The sequence below is a fragment of the Chanodichthys erythropterus genome, chromosome 4, assembly GCF_024489055.1.
Source record: "Chanodichthys erythropterus isolate Z2021 chromosome 4, ASM2448905v1, whole genome shotgun sequence".
Lineage (NCBI taxonomy): Eukaryota > Metazoa > Chordata > Actinopteri > Cypriniformes > Xenocyprididae > Chanodichthys > Chanodichthys erythropterus.
In genome coordinates, this window is record NC_090224.1 from 3,867,041 (window position 1) to 3,885,995 (window position 18,955).

Genomic DNA, 18,955 nt, shown 5'->3' on the forward strand with positions numbered 1-18,955 from the left:
ATTTACTGACACACAGACAAAGATCATCAGACTGTACATGAATCATTAATATCATGTTGTCGCATTACTGTCTAGTCCAGGCACTGCACAATATTTTGTAATCCTCAACGGCATGTTTATTGCTTTGTAGCTGTTACTTAGGCTATGTTACCTATTATATTGTGTGTCATGTGCGAATGGTGGGTGGGGCTAAACAGGCAGGGATGAAGTAGGCGTTGATCTTCCTCTGCGGAGGCGGTGCTTGCCTCCCTTTGACGTCATAGATCCCCACTTTGTAAATCTGGGTCTGGTGTCAATTAAAGCTTTTATTGGACTAACAAGGAAGTTTTCAGCTCTAAAACTTACAGGATATTCTTATAGTATGAAGACCTCTTATATGTCAAAAGCTCAAGGAAAATTTGATTTCTCAGTTCATCACCCCTTTAAAGTTGAACTACTGTAGTCACGTTGACTATTTTAACGATGTCTTTAGTACCTTTCTGGACCTTGACAATGCTTCTACAGATGTTAAGAGAGAGTAAGAACATGTGGTATTTTATATACAACTGGTTTCTAACTTGCCACTTTTATATAATTTTGAATGTAGCAGATAAGAAGTTTCAAATGTGTAAGCTAAATTTTCATTTAAACAGAAGTCATATAATGTGCTTTACTTTGTAATGTGTAAATACAGTATCTGCCAGTATTTTTTATTTTTAAGCAAAGATGGATTCACTATCATGTATTTATTAAAGCACCTGTGAAAATAACCACTCATCGTCCATATCAGCATGAAAACTGTGACTTTAAATATATTTGTGTCTATTGAAATTGACGTTTTATCAGACACATATGTGCCTCATTATTTGAATATCTCAGAATGAATGTCTTTTCTCTTTGTCCTGTAGATTCAAGTATAGCATTTAGGTATAAAATAGCCATACTTCCTTGCCAATGCAACAAAGCTTTTAAAATCGGTTCATGCACCCTTATTTTTCTGCTAGTCTATTTATGTTGTTGCTTCTCTTCTCTTCTCTTCTCTTCTCTTCTCTTCTCTTCTCTTCTCTTCTCTTCTCTTCTCTTCTCTTCTCTTCTCTTCTCTTCTCTTCTCTTCCCTTCCCTTCTCCTTTCTTCTGCTTCATGATCTTTTCTTTCTGCTGTGTCTTCAAGTGTCTTCAAAATGTCTTTCTTGGATTGGTCAGGTCTTCGACTGCTGAAGTTTAAAAGATTCTTTTGGAGCAGTGCAAGTATATATAACCCTTACTCTATCAAGTTTCTGAAAATGGCAGATACAGAGTGATTTTTAGTAGTGTGAATGTAGACAAAGGTGTGTCTATCTAGGGCGAAATTGTCTGATAAAGATTTATCAGAGTAGGCAGTGAATGTTGGACAGAGGTGAGCTTGCTGACACGAGTATGTGTCAAAACAGGAAATCGGCACACTTCAAAAAACTCAAATGACATTGACTATTTGACATTGGTAAAACACCAGCACTCTTAAGATCTTTTAAGCATGTGTCTTCTTTGATGTGACTGCAACAAAAAACAGAATTAAGTGTAGGGTTCTGCAGATCATTAGGTTCATATAGCTTTATTCATATTTCAAATGTACACAGTTCCAACTAAAAACAGTAAATTCAGATTGTTGTATACAAATTCAAATAGCACAGTGTTCATACATGTAATTTGCTGGGCAACCATGACGTTGCATTTTGGGTTGAAACCACAATGTTCAAAGCAGCCCTCTGTAATTCAGGACATCACAGCACTGCCCCCAAAGGGAGGTGCATGTACAAAGTTAAGGAATAGGGAGGAGGAGCCCAATGAGGTCAAAATAAAAACAGCAAAAAGAGTGAATAAGACATAGTAGTAGAAACAGAAGCAGAACAGACAAATAGAAAAGAAAGCAAGACATGGCTGAAAAAGACATGGCCACGGAAGGACATCAGAGTACAAAAGGAGAAGGACCAGTGGACACAAAACCCGGCCAATCTGGGTGGAAGGTAAGAGAGTGTCGAGAGGTTTGTTTAATTTTCTGAACGACTGTAGCTTAATATTCATGTATTGTCTTTTAACATTGAATAAAATTGTTTAGCGTTAATGTGGGTCTCTGTGTCAGTGTTTAATAGCTTGTAAAGTAGCTTGTAAATTTGTGCATAGCATTTGAATGTTGGTTCAGATCAATGTTCATGTGGTTGATAGCATGTAGACTGATAGTAACCAGATGTTCACCACACTTTGTGATACCAGGCCTGCATCTGCTGCATGGTTTACACAGAGATAGAAAGTTGTAAATTAGTTTTGTTGATTTTAGATGCATTTAGAAATGTGCTCAAAAGTATAGAATATCCTTTGAAAGCAACCACCTGGATTGAAAGAACCACGTGATGATTGTTTAACGGGAAATAGCTTGATAAATGACTTTCTGAAAAAAATCCACTTAAAGGTGCTACAGAGGATCTTTTCGTCGACCGAGAAATCAAAGACTGTTACTGAGTTTTTGAAATGAGTGCATGCGTAAGAACAACCTTTCGTGGGAACGCCTCCCAAAACTCGTGCATGAGTATTGGAACACGAGTGTTTACCACCGGCATTCGCTGTATCGTGTTATGTCGTGTCGTGTTATCGTGTTATTCATTATATCGGACTCACCGCAGGTAACTCATAATCTGCAGTTGTTACTCCTGTCTCCTGACAAAAACATTGCATGCAGCGCCTGTGGAGTGTGGAAAGTTACTGGAGCGCGCAGCTGCGCTCGTCTCTCACAAGGAACGTCACGGCAGTGATTGACAAGCCAGAGGGCCAATCCGCGCACGTCTCACACAAGGAACATCACGGCAATGATTGACAAGCCAGAGGGCCAATCGTTTACGCGATGATCGCGTAAACGATTGGCTGATGTTTTTAAGGACCTACCTCGTGCATAGATGATGTATATTAATATTATTCCTTTCAGTTCACCTAATAAATAGTCTTTTATCAGTTAGTAAAGACCGTTTCAAGTAATATTGCAAAAATGTATAAAACAAAACATCCTCTTTACCACCTTTAATATATTTCAAATTTAAAGGTTCTTTAAGCGATGGGCGGAGTAACTTCCTGTTGACATTCGAAGTGTTGTCAAACAAAACAGAGGCTAGCTAGACCCTCCCTCCTCCTCCTCCCCCCCTCCCCTCCTCCCCTCCGTGCTTCCTGAAACAGTCATGAACGCGCATTTAAAATCATTCTTGTTGGTTATTGGCTGGAGCGTGTTTAATATGTTTCATGGTCCAGGCTGCACCAGGTTGTTTTTGTTGCCGTTTTCGGAGCTTGTGGTGAGTACAGAGACCGCATTTTTTTTTACAGTGTGTTCAGGGGACAGGCAGCTAGCGGATAGTGAGATGTTTGCTGTATGTGACAAAAAATGTTTTGGCCTAAAAACGCGTGACATCATTTAGAGTGCCTTTAAGTTTTTTTTAAATCTATTTGTGTTGGGACTGCATGAATATTTTTTGTTAACAATAACTGGGCAGTGGATCTGTAATTCCTAGCATGTTAAAGCTAAAGTTTTGCTAAAGTTCATTGAAAGTAGAGGAATATTCTTTTTTCTGACCTTTCTGCTGTTACAGCAATTCCAATGTCCCATAGCAGATCCACACTTTCCCAGGGAAGATATGAAGCAGATATGGAAGGAATGTCAGTATGAGAGCTTCTGGTATCGAGGTAAATAAATATGTATTCATTTGCTATCCCTAAAGGTGATAGTTCACCCAAAAATGACAATGCCATCATCATTAACTCACCCTGATGTTGCTTCACACTTGTATGACTTTCTTTTTTTTTTTTTTTTTCTTCTGTGAAACACAAAAGTTTTGGTTACCATTGACTTTGTATGGGAAACCCAAAACTAGACATTTTTCAAAATATCGTCTTTTGTGTTGCACAGGAGAAAGAAAGGGTGAGTAAATGATGACAGAATTTGAATGAATTTTTTATGGAAATAGACCCGATATTATGTTTTTGCTCAGTTCAGTTAGACCATGTGTGTGATGTTTTAGGTGATGTGCATTATACTTTAAAAATGTGTATTTAGGTCAAAACATAGGAGAGGTTTCCCTCTGAATTATCTTCGCAGGTTGTTTGCTTTGGTAAAAAGAGACTTGACAGGTGTGTACATGTATTTCCAAGAATGTTTGTCCAAAAAAGGGCTAATGGAGTAAAACAGAGGTGCCTTTATTATCCAGTGCTTATGTTTTAACATGGCTGGAATTTGGTTTAACCATAGCAATGTTTGTGTTGGGGGAAACATAAGCCTCAAGTTTAGTCTGACAGTTGTTTGCCACTGACAGTGATCTGTGACCCAGTTGTCCAATGTAACCAAATGTGCATTAGAAGGTACAAATTTAAGATATAAGATATTGATCATTATCTTATAGTCTCATTTTCCATTGTCAGTGCACTTACAAGCACCATTTTATATTGTAGTAAGAGCAGAAATCATGGGTTTAGATTTGGTATGTTGAATCTGGAATTGTAATGAGTAGCCTTTTAACCTCTGACCTGTTAATGTCTCCACAGCTCTTCCGCTCTCTACCGGGAGCATGGCTGTGACTGGTGGCCTCATATACAGCGGTAAGATTCAGTCTACATAATGAGAAAAAGCATTCATTACACAAAGTGTTGAGTTTTAGCCATGTATAGAGTTCATTTTAGATGCTGAAAGGGTTAAGACTGTAATACTGACACATGTAGGCTAACAACCAGTGTTAGCCTATTATAGGTAACAAAAACTAAACCATAAAAAAAATACTTAAAATAAAAGTTAACTGAAAAGAAATAAAGTATATACAAAACTACACTTTTTTTGGATAGTGGCCAAGTAACTAATTATTTTTATTTTATAATTTTTTTTTTTATTATTTGAACAACTTTTACCAAAGATTTTAGCGCATACGCGAGGTGAAAAGACGCGAGTGTAACATTTCTGTCTAGCACATGCTTGCACAGAAAAACAATGGAAAAGCAGCGCAGTGGAATTGTAACATGCATTATATAAACAGCCCCTATAAAGTCTTTAAATAACTGATTTTATTTTGATGAATTTAAAGCAGAATCCAGTTTGTAATTTACTGTTTTTATAGGTATCTGGAAACAGTCCAAGCGATTTGGGTATTTCCCTAAACTGCTTTGTAAGTGCCTATTTAATAATAATGTAATTTCCCACCTCATATGGATGCTTTGTATCATCATTGACATAATATAGTGGCAATATAAAGTTGGAATACAAACCCAGCAATCCACTTTCCTTTGCAGTGGCGGGTATTGTGGGTTATGCAGTAGGCAAAGCTTCATATGTTGGGACCTGCAGAGAGAAGTTCAATAATAAACTGGGACCAGAGTTCACAAAAGGCTTTGGTCCTTCTGGATTTGGACCTGGTGGCTCTAGACATGGACATAAGTAAGTATCAAGTGGATTATTCATGTTATATACTTTTTGCATGCAGGGAACTGAAATCAATTGTTTGTTCATGTTTTCCTTTATACAGACACTGCATCCATGTGTGTGAAAAGTGCAAGCAACAAGAAGCACAAGCTGCAACAGCGCCTGATGCACCCACTCAGAGCTAAGGTGAAAAAAAAAAAACAGAACACGCCCAAACACACCCCTCTACCTAAACACAAAAGCTCCACCTGCACTCTACCAGCTGCTATTCATTTACATTTTAAACCACGCCCACAAAACGCTCCTTTAAGGTGCCCTAGATTCAAAAATTTAATTTACCTCAGAGTCGGCATAGTTAAATAACAAGAGTTCAGTACATGGAAATGACATACAGTGAGTCTCAAACTCCATTGTTTCCTCCATCTTATATAAATCTCATTTGTTTAAAAGACCTCTGAAGAACAGGCGAATCTCAACATAACACCCCCAATATTTGCATAAATGCCAGCCCATGTTCCCAACATTATGAAAGGCATTAGACAAGGGCGTCTGGATGTGCATAACTGAATCAACAGACTAGGTAAGCAAGCAAGGACAATAGCAAAAAATGGCAGATGGAGCAATAATAACTGACATGATCCATGATTGCATGATATTTTTAGTGATATTTGTGAATTGTCTCTCTAAATGTTTCATTAGCATGTTTGCTAATGTACTGTTAAATGTGGTTAAAGTTACCATCGTTTGTTACTGTATTCACGGAGACAAGAGCCGTCTGTATTTTCATTTTTAAACACTTGCAGTCTGTATAATTCATAAACACATCTTCATTCTTTATAAATCTCTCCAACAGTGTAGCATTAGCCGTTAGCCACGGAGCATAGCCTCAAAATCATTCAGAATCAATGTAAACATCAAAATAAACACTGTACTTGGGTGATACATGCTGCATGACAAACACTTTATAAAGATCCATTCTGAGGGTTATATTAGCTGTTTGAACTTTTTTATGTTGTTTAAGGCAACCCCGAGCTCTTGGGGCGTGGAGCACCAGATTTAAAGGGCCACACACCCTGAATCGGCTCATTTCTAATTATGCCCCAAAATTTAAAAAAATTAATTAAAAAAATCTATGGGGTATTTTGAGCTGAAACTTCACAGACATATTCAGGGGACACCTTAGACTTATATTACATCTTTTTTTAAAAAAAAGTTCTAGGGCACCTTTAATGTGGCGTTGTTCATGAGGACAAATATGTGTAATCATGGCTAAAGGTAAATCTCTTCGTTTTTCTGTTGCAGGGTTAGCAGGACACAGCTCATCACTCTATGTATATTTTATAATAAAAACAAATAAAAATAATTTTTTTCTCTTTTGAAAATGACGCAACAGAAATCAGCTGAAATTATCCTGAATGGACCTTAAAACTAACCAGCAGGGGGCGCCAAGACACTGCAATGGACAAATTTGACAACCTTTGTACACGGTTTATTTATTAAAATAAGCCATAGGTGTGTCAAATGGCAGGCAGCGGTGTTTTGGCACTAATAGTTGTGTTTGTGCATGAAGTGGATTTGAGGAAACAATGTAACAATAAGGAATGTATGCTGTTGTATATGTTATCAAGTAGTGTCAGATCTGGTACTAATGAATCCACCTCATAATAAGTATAACGCTCTTTAAGTTATTATACTTTTATATACCAATATTTGCTCAACTTTTCTGAGCTTTTGTTTATAATGTAGAGAGGGAGTGGAGGTTTCTGATCAATTTTATGACAGTAAACATATCTTTTATGAGCCGGATCATAATATTGTATCTCGCTCTTTAAAAAACAAATATATATATATATATATATTTACCTTCACAAACATGGATCAAAGTACAGTGAATGAATTACAGATGTCACAGGCTTTATTTGAAATTGAATAGCCGAATTTAATTAAAAAATTAAAAAAGAAAGACTTTAAACCTCAGAACAAGCATATCTCTATCTCTTATCTCCAGCTCAGAGGACATGACTGTAATAACTGTAACGTCAGTGAATGATGTCATTATCATCATGGGTCCAAGAATAAAAATCTCTACTGTCACAACCAACAACATGAACATAATCGTCACTTGTGACCAGACTGGATAATCAACCTCAATACTTTTATTACATGCCCATTTTCCTGGGTTTATATTAAAGGATATTATATTTAAAATACTTGTATTTATTAAATCTCAAGCGTATTTGGACAGAACTTCCTAATCAATAAAACACTGATGCTTTGTTAAAATGATTTAGCTTAAAGATAAACATTTGTTTCCAAACCACATATGCCATCAAAAGCAATTAGAGTAAATGTTTTTTTAATTCTAACAAGCTTGCATTCATTTGCCAAACTAAGTTTTGCTCCTTAAAATACATTCATCTTCAGTTCAGCATTTCATTGCAGCTTTTGGTCTGATCTGGCAGAATGAGGCATGACAACTTCACTGAAGTCACTGCGTATAGATCTTGAGCTCTTCAGAAAGTTGATTCTCCAGGTCACTCTTACTCATCCCAAGCATCTCCATACTTGTTCTTTTTAACTGGAGAGGAAAGAAAGAAACCGGTTTATGGTCTAAACGATACAAGACATTGAGATTATAAAATAACTGCTAACACTTTACAATAAGGTTCGATTAAAGGTGCTCTAAGCGATTTCACGCGTTTTTAGGCCAAAACATTTTTTGTCACATACAGCAAACATCTTCTCACTATCCGTTAGCTGCCTTTCCCCTGAACACACTGTAAAAAAAAAAAAAAAAAAAAAACAGTCTCTGTAGTCGCCACAAGCTCCAAAATCGACAACAAAAACTACCTGGTGCAGCCTGGACCACGAAACATAATAAACATGCTCCAGCCAATAACCAACAAGAATTATTTTAAATGCGCATTCATTACTGTTTCAGGAAGCACGGAGGGGAGGGGGAGGAGGAGAAGGAGGGAGGGTCTAGCTAGCCTAGTTGAGGAATTAACTAACATTAATAAGCAAAACATTTGTTACAGTATATATTAATTTTGTTAAAGTTAGTTAATAAAAATACAACTCTTCATTGTCAATTCATATTATCTCAGGTCTATTAAATAATATAGATACAAATTTTGATTTTGAATTATGTATTGGTAAATGTCTACATTTAGACGTATTGTTCATTGTTAGTTCATGTTAACTAATAAAGTGAAACCTTACTGAAAAGTCTACCAAATAATAATTAACGGCAATGTTCATATAGATGCCACATCATTATGCAACGCCTCAATGGTCATGTCAGTGGAAGTATCAACTATTGGCCATTCATCAATTGGCAACCCAACACAGTACATTATTTCAAGGATGCTTTGACATTTAAGTTAAATATTTAACAAGATAAGCCCAACATTTTTGCCCTCACAAATCATTGTTTCTATAGACTTATTAAAATTTTAGGGAAATCAGTTACTGAAGCTCACCTTCTTTAGGTGCCGCCACCTCTCTTTGTGGTTTCATCAGTGTTTCAGCTTTCTGTGTGAGAGTGACCTCATAGTTCTCTCTGTTTTTGTTACGCAGTTCCTCATACAACACCGGCCTTTTCTTGGGCACATCCTCATCTGGATAAAGCGCTTTGGGATAAATGCAAACTACTGGTTAAACATCTACCAATCAGATGACAAATCCTTATTCAATGACGAATGTCCTTTTTCTTGACCAATTGTACACAAACTTAAATTTGTTTAGCAATGTTTGTATGATTGTACATCTATACATCTACATATATATGTTGTTCTGGTCTTCATGTGCAAGAGTGGCAGTACCTTGAGGAGAAATATCATCCCTGATGTTAACAGGACCAGAATCGCTGAATCCAGAACTAAAAGGAGTGGGGTCATATGATTGTGAGGGGCTGCTGTAGGTATAGTCACTTGTGTAATTGCTGTAGTTTTCAGGCATAGAACTGACGTCCTTTGCAGGTTGAGAAACAGACTCAGACTGTTGAGATTCTGATGGGTTTTGATCTGCAAATTCTGACTGGTTTATCCTTTAAAAAAATAATTTTAATTTTATTATTATTATTATTATTATTATTGTTGTGTAAAAATTACTTGTCTTAAAAGTTAATTATTTAAAGGGTTAGTTCACCCAAAAATGAAAATAATGTCCTTTATTACTCACCCTCCTGCCATTCTACACCTGTAAGACCTCCATTAATCTTCAGGAACACAATTTTTTATTTTTGTTGAAATCCAATGGCTCCGTGAGGCCTCCATAGCCAGCAATGACATTTCCTCTCTCAAGATCCATAAAGGTACTAAAAACATATTTAAATCAGTTCATGTGAGTACAGTGGTTCAATATAAATATTATAAAGTGACAAGAATATTTTTGGTGCACCAAAAAAACAAAATAACGACTTGTATAGCAATGGGCGATTTCAAAACACTGCTTCAGGAAGCTTCAGAGCATTATGAATCTTTTGTGTCGAATCATGATTTGGATGATTTCATGATCATGAAATCAAACCGCCAAACTGCTGAAATCACGTGGCGCTCCGAACTGCAAATTCGATACAAAAGATTCATTACATCTTTGCTTTATAATATTAATATTGAACCACTGGAACCACATGAACTGATTTAAATGTTTTTAGTACATTAATGGATCTTGAGAGAGGAAATGTCATTGCTGGCTATGGAGGCCTCACTGAGTCATCGGATTTCAACAAAAATATCTTAATTTGTATTCTGAAGATTAACGAAGGTCTTACAGGTGTAAAACAACATGAGGGCGAGTAATAAATGACAGAATTTTCATTTTTGGGGTGAACTAACCCTTTAAATATTAATGTATATTTGTTTTAAAGGATATTTTAGATAAAATTATCTATTTACAGAAACAGCTAAAATACAAAAACAAGTTATATTATATAAAACTAAAAATATAGAAACTAATATATGTTAAGAAAAAAAGTGTGAAATGCTGTGCATGTATCATGTTCTTACACAGAAGGCATGTGACGTCCTTGTCGTAGTGCCTCTCCCAGTGGGGAGTTCTCCAGTTTCCTAAACTTTTCTTGACAGACCTTCATGTAAGACATTTTCCCACCAATGTATCCAAATATGCCAGCAACTGCATAAAAAAAACAACAACAAAAAAAACACATACATTAAGAAAATGTTGCCTCCATCTCCATAACCTTGGTTTTAGTTGTCTTACTAAAATTTGTGCTGTCTGTTGTTCTTGATACTCACTGGCAACTTTGGGAAGAGAGCCAAATCGGGGTGATGGACTAAGTATTCCTGGGGATAAACAACAAGATTTTTTTAATTTTATTTATTTATTTATTTATTTCACCTTTTTACAGTTTAAAGGGATTGTTCACGCAAAAATGAAAATACTGTCAATTTATTCACCCTCATGTCATTCCTAACCTTTGCTTCCATTTACCATTTTTGATGTGCTCAATGTATGTACGTTGAGCAATGTTTACTTTATATGTGAATAAAAACGTAAATCTGTTCATCATATAAAGAGATCGTGCCTCTGTAGAAGACTTGGAATTAGACCACTCAATTCATATTTGGGGTGGACGATCTGATGATTATATATTGTGATCTTGAATACGCCCACGATCTACCTTTCAAGCGAATCAGAGATCATGATCTGTTATGCCCTCCTAATAATGTTCCCCTGTGGTGAAAATCAAGTTTTTAAATGTTGTTTATATGTCTGTGAGACAACTGACTCCGACATGGCGGACAGGAACATGGTGTGTGTAACATTACACATTATTAGCCGTTTGATAACAGTCAAGCAAAAGGCATATCATATTAATTACAGTTATGTGTCTGACGTTGTAAAAAACGTTACCTTTGTGCAGCGTTTACCTCAATAAGTTGACCGAGTGGATCTCTGAGCTTGTGCAAGTGATCAGAGGTGGGGCTAGTTAGCATATTCAAAGACCCACGTATACTAAATGAGGCGAGGATGTAGAGTTACAGTACATTCAAGCTATTTTAAAGCATGAAGTATTTGCTTTTCACAGGATAAATGTTTAATTATGTAGTTTTGGTGATCAAAGATGAGTTTTAAGGGATAAAATTATTGACTACGGAGGACTTTAAAATACAGCAGTGACTGCCTACTACATGGCTGTGCAGACTGGCCAAATTTTATCATGTGTCTGTATCATGTGTCTTTCATGCGTGGTGGTGACACATTTGAAAAACAATTCAACAGCAGTAGGGCTGTGTGATGAATCAAATTTTAGTTTCGGTTTTGATTCTGGCTATGATAATTTTGTCGCATGCCGCTCCTTTCCTTTAAAGCGCGTGCTTTCACCCCTCCTTAAAATTCTAAACGTCACTTAACGTCTAAATCAGTCAAATCATGTAACACGACTGCTGTAAAATGCAGTCTACTGCGGGACATGCTTTATTTTAAAAAGAGTTATTAAAAGTGCATTAAACTGTTAAAGAGACTGATCCCCACATGCTTTCTGTGCACGAGCTGTGAGGCGGAGTGGAACACAGTTGAGCGAAGTACACTTGGGGTTTCAGGTGCACACCAAAACGGTCATACATATACACAAATATATGTCAAAATGTCTGCCTTGGTGCATATTTACATAAAGACAGTCAGTTATGTCTTAAGTGAATAACAGTTGGGAAAGAAATCAGATGTGTGTGCCATTATATTAGATCCATGCATTCAGTCTTAAAGCCTAATGCAAATACCTGCGCCTGTCTATGTCATTAAAGGGTTAGTTCACCCAAAAATGAAAGTAATGTCATTTATTTCTCACCCTCATGTCGTTCTACACCTGTAAGATCTTTGTTCATCTTCGGAGCACAAATTAATGGCTCAGTGAGGCCTCCATAGCCAGCAATGATATTTCCGCTCTCAAGATCCATAAAGGTACTAAAATCATATTTAAATCAGTTCATGCGAGTACAGTGGTTCTATCTTAATATTATAAAGCGACGAGAATATTTTTATGCGCCAAAAAAAACAAAACAACCCCCCGACTTGTTAACAATATCTAGTGATGGCCGATTTCAATACAGTACTTCGGAGCGTTATGAATCTTTTGAGTCAAATCAGTGATTCAGATGGCATATCAACCCGCCAAACTGCTGAAATCACGTGACTTTGGTGACTTTGGCGATTTGATTCGTAAAGCTTAGAAGCTTCATGGAGCAGTGTTATGAAGTCAGCCATCACTAGATATTGTTAAAAAGTCATTATTTTGTTTTTTTTGGCGCACAAAAAAGGTAGAACCACTGGACTCACATGAACTGATTTAAATATGTTTTTAGTACATTAGTACAAATGTCATTGCTGGCTATGGAGGCCTCACTGAGCCATCAGATTTAATAAAAATATCTTAATTTGTGTTCTGAAGATGAACGAAGGTCTTATGAGTGTTGAACAACATGAAGGTGAGTAATTACATTATTTTCATTTTTGGGTGAACTAACCCTTTAATGTTAAACAAAAGACAAAATCATTCACTTGACTGAATAACTTTAGTAGTTTTAATAAGAATCAATGTATATTTGATTCATACAGTGAAGACTATGCAGTGTTTTAAAGTTTAACTCAGGATTTAATTACTATTTTGAAAACTGTTTAATGCAATACTGCGTTTTAAATTTTGCAAATAGATAAGTCCACAATACATAGTCGCGATTTGTTATACGATCGTGATGTATAATTTTGGGAAGATCGTCCACCCCTAATTCATGTGGATTTCTTTATGGAATTTTCTTTATTCATATGGAAATCTTTATAAATATTTTGAAGCATCAAAGTTTTGGTGAAATTAACTTTTAATGTAGGGACAGAATTCCATCAGGTTTCATTAAAATATCTTAATTTGTGTTTTAAAGATGCATAAAATTTGGAACAACAAATATGAATGAGAATTTCAATTTTTTAGTTGAACTATCCCTTAAATTTCCATGACTTCTCCATAACTTCTATAGTTTTGCACGGCAATGGGAACCATGAGTAAAAAGAAACAAATATCGGACTTAAACTTACCTCTTGATACCATTACCTGAGTGATTCCAATTGCAATGGCAGAAAATGGCAAGGCTGCAAATAATAAGAGAGCAGACATGTTCATAAGACTCTTTCTAAAGTATTTTCTCATCAGAGACAAAGACAAAGCATCTTGAGACTATACCTTGCAAAGTGAATAAAATGAAGTAACTCTAAAATGGTTTGCAGATTAACAGTCAAGGTATACTACTCACATCTGTACCAGAAGCTTTCTGAATTGCACTCTCTGAAGACACGCCTCTCTTCTTCATTGGGAATATAGGCAGCCCCGAATGGACCCTAAAAACACAAAACTATGCGTGAGGAAAATCTCTAAAAGTTCCATATCAACGGTCTATTGATCCTGTAAACAGAAAACGGAACACACACTTTGCTTTTGAAGTACTTTTTCATGAGATACAGCAGCAGAGACGGAATATTTGGTTTATAAACAGTGTCAGGTGAATTTACTGCCTACCTTACTGGACCCATGTGGGACTTGAGCAGCCTGATTGAATCCAGACGATGCTTGCGACATGACTGATTCAAAAGGCACAGTGCGACAACTAAAACAATATTGTTTGTGCAGTATCCATAGGATTACGCGGATTACTAGTCAACAAGACCAACGACACACTTTATAACATGACCTCCAGTCGACTCTTATCAGCAACAAAGCTAACCCGGAAGTGCAGGAGTTAAGCCGGAAGCACCAAAACAAAAATCGCAAAACAACTCAAAATATTTGGAAAGATGTTGTTTATAACGTTTTTCATTTTATTTTTTGTTTTCTGTATAAATGTTCATTTGACGAAGAATACGTTATTGTAAATTCTACGTCAACAAATGCAAATATACTGTACGAACACAGTTTTTAACTAAATAAAAGATTATATAAGAACAATAGCATAATCTAAATATTTATTTTCCTGTGCGAGTGGATTTAACTGTATATGTTAACTGTTTTCATAAGATTTAATTAAGATTTTGTCTACATGTAATATCAAAGTGAATATTAACAAAATAAAACGTCTGTTCATGTTTATTATTATTATTATTATGAATAAAAGAGAGAAAAACAGGAAAAGTCTCAAAACATGTATGTAACGTTACATGTAAACGTGTAAAAGTAACTTATAAAAGTAATTTTAGCTTATCTGAATAAATACTAATATTGTATTCTGAACAGAGAAAGAAAAGAGATTAGATTGGAACTGAACAGACATAGATTTTTGCGAAATGATTTAGACAACTTGAGAGAAATCATAAAATTACCCTTAATATGAGTTTTAATCGCTTTTAGTGTTATGTCAATAGCCAATTGCATCACCAATGACTGACCTCAAAACGAAAAACCAAACCTCATAAACAACGAACAGCAAAGGGGTTTGATATAAAAGTATTGATTTTTCTAGTCTATGTACTTAAATACTCAGTGTACGAATTTTGACATTTTATATTTTGACAAACCGAGGGAATTATCACAGAATCTTGTGCTACAGCCAATCCAGTAGCAGTATGTATTGATTGATGGCTCAATCAGCGAATAGAATGGTGTATTTGTTAAGCATGTGAATACAGTGCATTCATCGCTTCGAGTGCGGGGCGGGGCTTAGCTCCGCAATCTTGACACCGCAGCTCCCCTATCAGAAGAGCGGATTGTCAAAGCCGTTAGCCAGCGCTGCTCCAATCTGATGGACAGGGAGGTGGGCACGTTGTCATTCGTCGAGTTTTTAGGTGTTTTGCGAAAAAAGACCGAGAAGATTAGCTATAAGATAGAACGTTAGAGGTCAGTGGATGTAAAATGTTGTTTTTGTAAGGCTCGAGTTGGTCTCGTCATCTTTTGGAGAGAAGAGTCATCGGGGTTTCAGTGCTAGCGCGAGCAGGCTAACTGACGAGGAAAAGCGCAGCTGCTCTAAAAAGGTAAGAAGGGCCGAATTCTCTTTGACTAACCTTAAATAACCGACGTCTAATTTAAGACCGAGAGAGCCAACTCTCACTTTCAACTCTCATCTGTTGTCTTAACAGATGCACTTTCCTTCGCGGGATATTATCAGTTGGTAGTCAAGTTATGTTATGTTGACCTGTATTTGAAGCGAAGATGAGTGGAGTCAGTGGCTGTGTCACAAAACCCAGTGAGTTGCCTACCTAGACAGTGTTTTTAGACATCATTGGTGACGTACATGAGTTAACCAAAGCATATGAAGCATAATGCACAGGCCACTATGGGACTTTTTGGAGTTTTGTGAGACAACACTGCGTTTAACCAATCAGAAAAACCTTGTCTTTTGGGAAACATGTATAAAAGCTTGACTGAAGGGAGACAGTTGCAAAATTGTAGTTTGGTGGAAACATCAGTCATCATGTAAAGATCTGCGGTATTCGTTACAGGATATTACTAAGCTGGGTTTAAAACCCACCAAGTCGTGTTCATTGACAACTCTCGACTTGTTTGAAACCACCAGATTAACATAAACGATCTTTTAATTTGCATTCTCTTTCATTTCCTTTAGTAGAACAAGTACGAAATTGTAGTTAAAACCCCCAAAAGCTGTAAGTGATGGAGTTATTCATCTGCAGAATTGGCTTTGTTCAGTACAGACTACCTCTTTTCTCTTTATCTTGTCCATCTAATAAAATCTGTCACTTGAAAGGCTCACTGATGTTTATTGCGTGCCTTATGCAAACATGTGCATGAGTCATAAATGATGTTAACAACTCTAGTGTCCCAGCCAGCCTCTCAGCATTTGGTGAGAGAGCAGCATGTTCAGCAGCGAGCAGAGAAGAGTTCACAGTCCTGATGATCACAGCTTTGAGAGGAGTGTGAACTCTTCCTGCTTAGTGGTGAACATGCTGCTCTGAGTGTCATGGCAGTAGTGTGTCTCATGTAAACAGTAGAGAGGATGTTGCACTGGTGTTAAATACTACTTCTTTCAGTTAATGTTTCTAAATCTTGATGCACAGAGATGTATTCTAATCTGAAATCTCTGCATGCTCCAAGTGAAATCTGGCATCAGAACTCTTTTAAATAAAGTTGTCACCATATAATTATAGTCCATACCAGTAGCAGTGAAATTTCATTATTTTTGATGCCAAAAAATAATAGAATTGAAAAAGTATTAGAATAAATATTTATAAATTAAATGTAAACAATGTTTTTTTTTTTTTTTTTTTTTTTTTTTAAAATTAAGTAATTATAATTAATTAATATAATAATACACACTTAGAAGTGGGGTCAGTAAGAATTTAAAAAAAGATTATTATGCTTTTATACAGTAAGGATGCATTGAATTGATTAAAAGTGGCGGTACTAAATTACAAAATGGCAGTTAAGACATTTACATTGTTACAATACAAAAGAAAAAGAAAATTCAGCTTTGCCATTACAGGAATTAATTGAATTTTAAAATAGGTAAAAATAGAAAACAGGCACATAAACTTTGGAAAAACAATATTTTTGGCAGTCAGACGGGTATGTCGCAGTTGTTTTGATAAAATAAAATAAAAACAAGAAACATTTCTAGTTTCAACATTACTTGTTCTTTAGCTGTTCCATTTTGAAAGGAAAAATATATCAGCTATATGAAAAGTGACCCACATTTGGTTTTTGACTACTGAAAATGTGTACTAATTAACAATTTACTACAATTTAGAGCCATATTGAGATCCTAGTATCTCTGCAATTGAACCACATACTGTAGGCCCTTAAATAAATTAAAAATGTATGCTTGCCAAATGAAAAGTGTTGAAAACCAAAATATAAAAGGATATTAATACTTCTTGAGTTACAGACATGCAAAAAACAAAAAGAAGCCTTTTCCCATTTCTGAACTGTCACCGTTGGCATATAATGCAACAAAGATTGCCAAAGTCAACGGATTGTACTAATAGACCTACCAATCTTAGTGTACACATAAAATGTTGCCATCTTTCTAAAGTAATTTTTACCCTCCTATAATTTGCATGAAAATTGTATTTTTTTTTTTACCCCCTTCTACAAAATAGTGGATTATTCAATAAATATTAATCCATGACAATTAATATTTTGAGTTTCATCCCTATTTATATCCGTCTTTCTTCAGAAACATTATTAACAAAATCAACGATTTGAGCCAAGGACGTTTTGGAAATTTGATTGATTTGACACAAAATGATCCAATAATATTTTACAATTTTGTTTTTACTGCATTTTTGATCAAACAAATGTAGCCTAGGTAAGCATAAGAGGCAAAAAAAAAAAAAAAAAAATCGTACTGACCCCAAACATCTGAACAGCAGCGTATATAATTGTGTGTGTGTGTGTGTGTGTGTGTATGTAATATATAGGTACATTTTGAAATATAAATATATTGTTACAAACCTTATCAGTAAATAATGGTAACCTAAATAATGTAAGAAAGTGAAATATTAGTTATAAAACCTTTGTTTTATATTTCCCCATAAAGATGCGTCATGTACCGCTCTGCGCTTTGCAAGGGATGTAGGACACGAGCAGGAAAGAAGAGAACATCTCTTTTCTCTTATCTTCATGTTCTCTACTGATTTTCCAAAGCAACTGACACTTGTTATAAAAGGTCTGAAGAGCAAATTTTATCTTCTGCTGGGTCAAGACATTTAGGCTGTTTGATTTTTGCACTGCCAGAGAAAGCGAAACTAAAATACTAACTGCTAACTGTACTTTGCTATTTGCATTGATAGCCTAGTAAATTACCTTGTTTAAGATGTGTTCTCAATAATTGCCTCTTTACTGTAACTAATGCCCCTTGCTAATTAGTTCCAAATAAATGACAGAGATATACAGTGCAAAATAATCATAATCCCATGGGATCATTTTGTCATTTAGGAGGGAGGGGAAAGGGATGAATTTGTTTACGGCGACTCCACCCTAATTTTAATCTAAATGTGCCTGAGGTGGCAGTGTATTTACGCCCTCATGAACACCCTCTTCTTGTTTAATACATTATTAAGGGCTTAATAACCGCAGCTGCAATTAGAAAACATGATATAGGCCAGTTTACACTACAGCCATGTTTTGCTTGTTTGCATGACATGTTCCTCACATCTTTTTCTCGTGAGAACCTTGTTGCTTTACTTTTTTGTCATGTAAGAATGAAACAAGAAACCAGAACAGTGATTCTTTTGATTTTCTAGTCATCTGTTGTTTGGTGCAGTATAAAGGGTCTTGTAGGAGTGTGGCCGGACAGTCTGGTGTAGGTGGCAAATTAATGCATGTGGGCATTTTGGAACTCAGACCTTACAGAGCTGGATTTTACCACAAATGAAAGGGGCATTTTAATGGCCCATCTTTTTTCCCAGTAGAAATGAAATAATCAGACATCTTTTTGCCCCTGGCCACTTGTGCCCTTCAGCAGTGTTACGTAACTGCATTTGCTAAGTGAACTTACACTGAGTCTTGTATTCGGCGGACCGGCGAATGCTGCGGATGACTGTCATGACCATATTTTCTATACGCCTACTGTGCTTAGAGCTCGCAGTTGTGACA

The 18,955-nt window shown here is 36.0% G+C and overlaps 3 protein-coding genes across 8 annotated transcripts in view; 2 read left to right on the plus strand and 1 right to left on the minus strand.

Moving 5' to 3' along the window:
* Window positions 1-1,345: 1,345 nt before the first annotated feature.
* ociad2 (OCIA domain containing 2) lies at window positions 1,346-6,841 on the plus strand. 2 transcript variants are annotated; one of them, XM_067383705.1, is made up of 7 exons: window positions 1,346-1,981; window positions 3,587-3,680; window positions 4,536-4,589; window positions 5,099-5,146; window positions 5,271-5,415; window positions 5,504-5,586; window positions 5,851-6,686. In XM_067383705.1, exons 1-6 carry the CDS (start codon window positions 1,892-1,894, stop codon window positions 5,583-5,585), a joined length of 513 nt encoding a protein of 170 aa, XP_067239806.1. In that variant the 5' UTR covers window positions 1,346-1,891; the 3' UTR covers window position 5,586; window positions 5,851-6,686. The 2 variants fall into 2 exon arrangements, with proteins under 2 accessions (XP_067239806.1, XP_067239805.1); XM_067383704.1 differs by lacking the exon at window positions 5,851-6,686 and adding an exon at window positions 6,703-6,841 and having other exon boundaries at window positions 1,348-1,981.
* Window positions 6,842-7,839: 998 nt separating this feature from the next.
* ociad1 (OCIA domain containing 1) lies at window positions 7,840-14,150 on the minus strand. Its single transcript, XM_067383703.1, has 8 exons — window positions 13,931-14,150; window positions 13,668-13,752; window positions 13,453-13,506; window positions 10,659-10,706; window positions 10,410-10,536; window positions 9,225-9,448; window positions 8,883-9,032; window positions 7,840-7,978 (listed from the first exon to the last, which is right to left on the minus strand). The coding sequence occupies exons 1-8, from the start codon at window positions 13,988-13,990 to the stop codon at window positions 7,941-7,943; spliced, it is 786 nt and encodes a 261-aa protein (XP_067239804.1). The 5' UTR covers window positions 13,991-14,150; the 3' UTR covers window positions 7,840-7,940.
* Window positions 14,151-15,117: 967 nt separating this feature from the next.
* fryl (furry homolog, like) overlaps window positions 15,118-18,955 on the plus strand; it is a 114,800-nt gene continuing 110,962 nt past the window's right edge. For 4 of the 5 annotated variants that reach the window (XM_067383714.1, XM_067383717.1, XM_067383713.1 and 1 more), the window contains exon 1: window positions 15,118-15,375. The gene's annotated coding sequence lies outside the window, so the exon portion shown is untranslated. Of the gene's footprint in view, window positions 15,376-17,995; window positions 18,027-18,955 lie in introns of those variants that run through there. The other variant, XM_067383716.1, reaches the window with a different exon arrangement.